The sequence below is a fragment of the Sinocyclocheilus rhinocerous genome, unplaced genomic scaffold, assembly GCF_001515625.1.
Source record: "Sinocyclocheilus rhinocerous isolate Xijiao unplaced genomic scaffold, SAMN03320098_v1.1 scaffold877, whole genome shotgun sequence".
NCBI lineage: Eukaryota > Metazoa > Chordata > Actinopteri > Cypriniformes > Cyprinidae > Sinocyclocheilus > Sinocyclocheilus rhinocerous.
In genome coordinates this window covers 384935-394033 of record NW_015662177.1, presented here as the reverse complement: position 1 = coordinate 394033, position 9099 = coordinate 384935, and the positions used below count along the sequence as shown (strand labels likewise).

Below are 9099 nucleotides of genomic sequence, written 5' to 3'. Positions count from 1 at the left end.
CTTGCGCCAACAGTTGTACACGGAAGCAGTTCCGGGAGCATGACGTATGAGGTCAGTGCTGCGCATGCGCCGGTGAGTCTCGTGAAAACCAACGTTTGTTTACAGGATCAAAAGAATCAAAGTTTCCTTACTTTAGCAAAGGAAAACCAGTCTCCTCTTGGCTTATATCGAAATCCCCTGACATTCTTCTTTACAAATCCTTTTGTAAATTCAAAAAAAATTTACAAATGAAAGTCATATACACCTAGGATGACTTGAGGGTGAGTAATTTATGAGCTAATTTTCATTTTTTGGTGAACTAACCCTTTAATTTCACCGCTGATTCGTTTACAAACAAGGCATAATTTGACGCAGGATTTTCAGAAAGACTGAAATTAAAAGACGATGCTGTGTGACTATATTGGATACGACAGTAATGTCGCACCACACAAGTGTGAGTAAGTGTTTTTATTACTTGGTCACTATTGCTTTGTCTGTTATTACAGATCGCTTGATATGTACTGAGTATTTATGCGTTTTTAACCTAAATCACAGCAGCGCTCATCTGTGAAGGCTGTAGGCTGTCAAACATACACAACTGTTAGCCAATCATAGCAGTGGGCGTTTACTTCCAGGTCTACAATCCTCCACGCCTATTCAAACAGAGCTCTCTGATGAGAGGGGGGTCAAAACAGGACAGAAAATAGCCTATTACTGCTAAATTATGATGTATTTTGATGTTAAAATGTTGATAACGTTATAAGTGGACCTCAGAGAGCAGTACAAAATAATAAAAAAAGCAGTTTAATATCAATCAATACTGATCAAATTTCGTAATAAAAAATATTAATAAACCCCCCCCAAAAAATCTCTATGATTATATATTTTGCAAATCAGGCTAAAAAATGCAGTTCCATTCTACAGCTGCCATATAGCATATTTTCATATGATATGCCATATTTAATAATTATCTACTTGATGTGTCTCTACTTTTACAGATGCCTCTGTTGCAGAAGATGACAGGTGCTTAAGCATGAAGTCAATCATTGTCTCCTTCATGATGTGTTGTATGCACTCACAGAAACGGCCTTTAGAAGATTTTTTTTTTTAATTAAAAAACAAAACAAAACAAAAAACAAGTAGATTTTTGATACCTCTGGTGCCTTAATGTTTCATAGGACCAGAATTTGTGCATGCACTGCTGCTCCCACATTCTGCAATTTATTTTTAAATCGCTTGCCGCTGGAGTCATTGTACATCACATACGCCAGAGACCATTAGAACAACCAGTATTGATTTTTGTTTTGTTTTGTTATATATTTTTGTAGTGTCAGCATACAAAAACTCAACCTATCACACTTTATTCTTTACTATTTTATACACTTTATTTTCATCTCAACACTACACAGACACTTTAACACTCAATGGTGAGTCAGCTTTAGATTACGATCAAATCTTTTTATCCATCCAAGCATTACTTCTTCATTCATGTTAAGTCATGTTTCTAACTAAAAAGAGGCGACTTTACCTTACAGATCCTGCCATGATTTCTAACATTCAGGAAGACTGCCATTGATGTAGAGTAGCGAGTAGCATTCAGTATACTTAAACAAACATGGCCTTTATAAACCGATCCATCTTCTGAATTATCGTGTAAGTCACCTGAGCTCAACAATAGTTCAGATCACTTTTTTTTTGCCTGTAGATTTTTAAGATCTTTGGATTGTATGTGTGCTTTGTTTTGTTTATATTATTGGAGAAAATTTGTTTTTAAAAGAAATTTAGTTTTGGAGAGATTTGGCAAACTCGTGTCTGGATATCCAACCAATCCGATACTGTTAATATAGTTTCATGACAACAGAGTTGAGCCATTTTTAAGACAGTTTTGTATAGTTTTATGACAGCCATGCTTAACAAAATCTTTCTAAATATTAACACGAGTTAGATACTGTAATATGTATCATGAGATGAATTTAAAAATCACCCTTTATGGACAATAATATTCTGTTCTGTAGTGGTTTATCTAGATTGTGTATTCTTTTGTCACTGTGAAAGTTATATTACCTCGTTTTCCTCATTCGGTTCAGAGCGAGTGGCGGTTTGCAGTAGAGTTTGACATGTTTGTAAATTTATTCTGCTGGGTTCAGTAGTGCTGTGAAGGGGCAAAGTCACTTTTCCTTTTTTATTTGTCATGCTAATGAAAACATCAAATGATAAAGCCAAGCGATCGCACTCCTCTTTCTGAGTTTTTATTCATAGTTTTTTTTTAATCTGCTTAATGTCCATTTTGTTTAATAAAATCTTTGTAAAACTGATTTATTGTTTATTTTGTTTTAGTATGAGTAAAATGCCCCGGCCACTTCTGTTTTCTCATAGAAACAGATTCAATCAAACAGTAATTTTATTTATTTATATATTTTTTAAAACACTCATTTTTATGTTTGATTAATTCAGAACTATTAAAGCCATGTCATGACAGGTTTAGAGCATCATAGACTGGTTATGTGCTTTTGTATGCAATGTACTATACTGTGTATTGGACAAACATTATAGGAAATTGTATGGCAGGATAAAGCTCAGATGCGCTTTTCCTGTAGTGGGACAAAAGATACACAAATTAACCCCAAATATGCCATTGACGATATGGGGATTATTTGGTAGTTTTATACATACTCTTTACACATAATTAACTGAGCATGTTTATGGTGCATGTATTTCCAAATGTAATAAATGTAATGTGACCCTGTTTCTCTCGATGTTCTTTTATTCCATTAAATAACGTGCTCATATAAACTGTGTCAAGTGTGTTACGTATGTACAAGTTAAGTATGTATTACTGAAGTCACGAATCACTTACCGTGCAGAGGTTGTCACAATTAAAAGAACCAAAGACTTAAACTACTTCAGTCTGTGTGCATTGAATTTATTTAATACACGAATTTCACAATTTGAGTTGAATTACTGAAATAAATGAACTTTTCCACGACATTCTAATTTATTGAGATTCACCTGTAATCAAGCAATCACCTCCGTGAAATCACTACTGGTGTGGTTTATCTAAATACACTTTCCCAGCTGTATATCAGAGCACGAAAGAGAAGGGATCAAACAAAGTGTGAATCTGACAGCGCTGCTTCTAAACATGAGCAATAACACAGTCAGCGGTCGTTCACACAGAACTCGTCTTTTCCATTGTTTTTCTATGTAAACACGCTAGACGGATCTCTTTGTCTCGACCCTGCAGCGTCTGGCGCATGAGGCACTGTAAAAACGCCAGGCTCACATTTTAAAAGAAGTTTAAAACTTTTAACCCTTGTGCTGTGCTGAAATTAGTTGAAAATGTCCTAATTACCTAATTTGGTGTTCCCAGTCATAAATGACTGAAAAATCACTCATTATGCTATATGATTACCAAATCTTGGATTCAATCTTTTTGTCAACTTGTTTTCTTTCAGTTAACAAAGGTTTTGTTTTTTTTTGGAATTGTTTGATCATAGGCCTTAATCTGAATTAAAGGGTTAGTCCACCCAAAAATTAAAATTAGGCTGTGTTTTACTCACCCCAGAGGCATCCTAGGTGTATATGACTTTCTTCTTTCAGAAGAATCCAGTCGGAGTTATATAAAAAATTGTCCTGACTATTCCAAGCTCTATCATTGCAGTCAGCGGGTGTTGCAGTGCTTCAGTCCCAAAGAAGTGAAATAAAAAGCGCCCATCCATAAAAAAAAGTGCCTCACATGGCTCCGGGTGTGAACAAAGCCCTCCTGTAGCGAATCAATGCATTTTTGTAAGAAAAATATCCATATTCAAAACGTAATAATCACTTTAATGTAGCTTGGTGAATAAGCTTAGATTGATCAGTCGAGAAAGAAATACAAAACCTGTGCTAATAACGTAATAATCACTTTAATGTAGCTTGGTGAATAAGCTTAGATTGATCAAGAAATACAAAACCTGTGCTAACTGAAAGAAAACATGATTTGGTAATAATATAGCATAACGAGAAACTTATAATTAATTTTTGTAGACTGAGAACACCACAAGTGTAACAAGGTGGGGGAAATATTTTTTTTTTAAAAAGTAAAAAAAATTTTTTTTGAATTTTTTAGTCCAATGCAAGAACATTAACTAGAGCATTTTCGGGTCAAAGTGACCAGAACACAACACAACAAGGGTTAAAAACACATTACAAGACCTGTATATATAGAAGCTTATTTCGCCTATATGGAAAAAAAAAGTATATATAAAAAAGTTATTTGTGATAACTTTTTATCTCACAATTCTGAGTCTATATCTCAGTTCTGACTTTGTGTCTAAGATACAAACACAGAATTGTGACAAACAGAGACATTCTGAGAAAAAAGTCATGCAAAGTGCACATTTCGACATATAGCCTATAATGTCTGAGTCAGCCACAAACACATACTCGCTGGACTGTATAAGTCTTTTTTTTTATTTCAATATAAAGCAATATTTAAAAAGCGTATAGCCTCATTTTCATGTCCCCGTTCATCACCATTACAATCTAATGCATTAAAATACCAGGTTTAAAATGTGTTTAAAAATTAGCAGTTAATTTTAATGCATACATTTCTAAGGCCTCTAAATTATCAACATGATCAAAAGTTTGCTGAAAAAAACCTGTTGTACACAAACTTCTACAAGCCATCTGTTATCCGATCGATATGGGGATTTTTAAACAAGTATAAGTATAGTATCATTTTGCTGTGAAATCTTAAAAAAAAAATTCAGGTCCAAATTACTCTGCTTCCTGAGAATGCAGAGTAATTGAATCTCATAACAAGACAGTAAAGAGATCCACATGATGAAGTTTCTGGAGCAGCTTGTGTGGAATAAACTGAAATCTCCAGAGAAACACATCATATTTAACTCCTCTTAAGCACATGGGGCCGCTGTCAAGCATCAGGTGTCTAAGCTTCATAATAACATCATAACAAGTGCAAAACACATTTAACAGCTTTTCCATCATATAACGAGAACATTAGGAGTATTTCAACAATCTACAATTTTCTGCTGGGTGACTATAGTCTTTACTCTCTAATGCCCTGCATGGTGAAGACATTCAGTGCACAAGAAACATTCTGCATAATCAAGCCTAAATGCTTAGAAGTCAGCTTTTTCTTCTAATCCCCTCAATATTTAATCTGCCAGCCAGTGTGGAGGACTCCACATCCCACCAGCAGAAGCCTGTTCCACCACATTAATCCAGAATTGAACACACATCCTCCAGGCATGACATTAAAATAACTTCGCAGCACTTGAGAGAGGAGGAGAACTTCTTTGTTCAGGATGTGAAAACCACTGCTCTGTGTCTTTTCTGGCTGTGTGGAAGTGTCTGAGTCTTGACTCATGGAGACGGTGAGTGAGAAGTCCTGAGGATAAAGCCTGGCGCTCTCGGTCTCAGCGCCGGCAGCTCGGAGCTCTCCAAACAGCTAGTGACAATTATCAAGTGCAACCGCAATCATCATACTCTCATGCACTCTAGACCAACATCTGAGGGTGTGACACCTTAGGGCATGTAATGAAAATATCTTAATAATCATCGCTTTATTGCTGTTTTATTCTAAATTAATTATTAATAATATTTAGTAGTTATTTACAAAATAATTGTATATGTGTAAACAGATTGGGTATTATTCATATTATTTAATTTGAATATTTATAATTTATTACAATATTTCATACAATTTTAAGATGTATTTTTTTTATATTACTTAAATTATTACATTTGCTATACGGTTACTTTTAATCATATTTAATGATGAGTACATTATATATTATTCAATTCTTTATTAACCCCTTAACTGTCACGCTTGGCGCTCTTTTTTGTTGTTGTCCTTTTTCTCTATCAAATGTCTTAGTAATCATCATAAATGATATGTCGTTTGAAAGCTAAGAAGCCCAAGATTCATCCTGTGAAAACCATTTTGAAATCGAACATTGCGTTACCATGGAAATGGTACTTTAAAATGTTTTGGCGGTCACCTCCCCCTTAGCGGGCGGTGTCAAGTGTCATATTACAAAATGCATTACGGTCTTTTACAATCAAAACTTGTTATAATCTTGACAAAAAAACATATCAGTGGAAAGGTCTGAGTCTCAGGATTCCATATTTGGTGGTTATTTTGTGATAGAAGCAATATGGCAGAGAAATGTCAACATATGTTACAGAAAAATGCATTAAAAAAAATTCAATGGAGTTTGGATGGCACCCGGTGGCTGTTTGTGGTATAATGCCCTAAATAAAATCTCACAAGAACCTCAATTTTTTTCAGATCAACTTCAAATTTGGAACATAGCTTATTTAGACGGAAGGCTTAAATTTTATAGCAATTTTAGAGTACAACCTGTTATGTCAAATATTTATTATATACAAAATATAATAAAATCAGTACATTGTATTTTCTTTACAATAAATTTAAACTTCTATAACTTTTTGATACCTTAAGTTTTTGGAAAAATTCCACTTTTGGAAATTTTCATAATCTGCTAATAGTCTTCTTTAAAAAGAGACCAACCTTAGGTCTGTATTCCAAAGTGTTCATAAATTACAACAATTTAAGTTTGGATAGTGCACTTTCATGCCTATTTTAAAAAATGGGGGATGACAGTTAAGGGGTTAATTATATTAATTATGTTTTTATTTGTATACTGGTTTATTTTTGTATTCATTTTTCACATTGAAGACACAGCTTCTTAGTAAAAAACAAACAAACAAATATTTCCAAACAAATATAAATAATTTATTGAAATAATATTATAATAGTAAAAAAAAAAACAATTGTTTATTAATTAAAATGTTATTAATATAAAATATAATAATAAATAAATTTATTTATTTCATGTATTTATTTAAAATTTACATTAAACACTTAATCATATTTAACAATTAGTACAAGTGTTTATTATATATATGGTTTATTTTTGCATTTGCATTTATTTTTGCATAATCATTTTTGCATTATTTTTGCATTTCCACATTGGGGAGCCTGAGCTTCTTAGTAAATCATTCAGTCAGACAGTAAACAAATAAATAATCTCCAAAATTAAATAATTTATTGAACTAATATTAAAATAGTAAATATTAACATTTTATGTTAATTATAATGTTTATTATGTTATTAATATAAATATAATAATAAATTAAATGAATTGATTTCATTTTAATCTTACATAAAACACTTAATCATATTTAACACTTTGAGTACAATGAGTACAAGTGTTTTTATTAATTATATTGTTTATTTTTGTATTGTATTCCTTTCCACATTGGGGAGACCACGGTTAGTTGTCACTTTTCACTCTCACACTTTTTATTTTGCAGAGAAGGTTTACATAGCCTACCTTAATGCTGTCACAATGGAACCTGTTTTTTGTTTTTTTTAAACAGTAAAAAATATTAAACATAAAAGTATTAAAATGGAAAAGTTAATTAATAAATGTATATATTTAAATTAATACATAATTTTTAAATATAATTTTATGTTTTACTCATTACCACTATTTAAAAAAAAATGGAAAACTCATAAAAGTAAGAAAAACATCTTTGTATTAAATGCTTGTATAATCATGTCATTATTGTAAGTCTCAACTGCAAAGGACTTGAGTGGAGAGATGATGTGTGTAATTGCAGTGCTGTTGAAGTCCTAGGGGTTTAACACTGACTTGGTGACTAAGTAAGAGAGCCAGCCAATGGTTTTATTGAATTTAAGTCTGAAGAGCCCTTCTAAAAAGGCAATTTAAGAGCTTTAACCGCTTAGCTGCATCATGCTTTAGGAGGAAAGGAGAACTGATGAAATTATTGATCTGTCAGAGAAGTGCATGAGTCACAGAGTGCTGGGATTAGGATGCAGTGCCGGCACAACATGACTGCTGCTGACAGCATGAGAACAAACCGCCTGACAGCCAGCTGTGAATGGAGAACTACAGCCGTCTTACAGATGCTGACAGACCTGACAGCTGCATTAAAGTTTCAAACAGAATTACTGCTGTGACCGCTGCAGAACGGGGTGAGGAGGTGTGCTGTTGAAAACTGCATGGAGTCTGATCTAGTCCCACTGTCAAAAACCTTTGGCTCAACTATTTTTATGATTTAATTTGAACTTTAGTTCAACTGTTTTGAGTGTTTTTGTCATTGTTATTGCTTTTTAATTTTTTTTATTTATATATAAATGTAGTTTTTATTAATGTTTATTTCAGTTTATGTTATTTTCAGTTTTATTTAGTTTTAGTCATTTTAGTATATGAAGTTAAACTCATAAAATTGAGAAATGTTGAAGGTTTTTTCAATTTTATTTTATTTTATATCAGTTATTTAAATTTTAGTGTTAGTTTTAGTTGACTACATTAACCCTGTCCAACTACAATACATAATAATAATAATATTAAAAATAATAATAATAACAATCCTAATAATTAATCTTAATACAGCCCGTTTCCACCACAGAATAATAACGGTAATTGCTACTTTTTATCTCACAATTCAGACTTTTTGTTTTCAGTTCTTCAGAATTGTGAGATATAAACTTGCAAATGTGTGAAGATGCCAGTATTGTGAAATAAAAGTCAGAGTTGCAAAATGTGTACAAAATGTGAATTCAGAGAAAAACAGCCAGAATTGCGATATGTAAGCTATGATTGCAAGAAAAAAGTCCAAATTGTGTGATAAAAGTCGCAGTAGTGTAAAAAAGCCTCCACATTACAGCAAAAATGCAACTTGCATCTTTCTTTAAAGCATAGTTTTGTGCATTTTTTCGACTTTGGAGCCCCCTACAGTTAAATGAGTGTAGGCCTAATGCACTGTCGTAAATATATCACTGCACAGTAGATCGCTGTACACCTGCATTTGTTGCTGACATAAAGCAACACATCTATTTTCGCTGAATTTCGTATCCTCTCGCCAAATGTACATAATCCCAGAAGAGACGTTTGGTGGGGAAGCGTGGAAAAGAAACACTGGCCTCATTAGAAGTCATTGTACCATCAGAATGATTTTGAAACTGATATTTCAAGGTAAAAAAAAAAACGTACATATATTGCTGGAGGCTGAATCGGAAAGCTGTAGCTACAAACACTGAAACTCGGTCAAAACACAACACCT

At 32.9% G+C, this 9099-nt stretch overlaps 1 protein-coding gene across 2 annotated transcripts in view; it reads left to right on the top strand.

The window, feature by feature from the left end:
* The window catches only part of LOC107727921 (flotillin-2), a 22161-nt gene extending 19394 nt beyond the window's left edge, over positions 1-2767 (top strand). For both annotated transcript variants that reach the window (XM_016537963.1, XM_016537964.1), the window contains one exon: positions 978-2767. In XM_016537963.1, the coding sequence (XP_016393449.1) occupies positions 978-1010 (33 nt within the window). In that variant the 3' untranslated portion in view covers positions 1011-2767. The remainder of the gene's footprint in view (positions 1-977) is intronic.
* The last annotated feature ends 6332 nt before the right edge of the window (positions 2768-9099 follow it).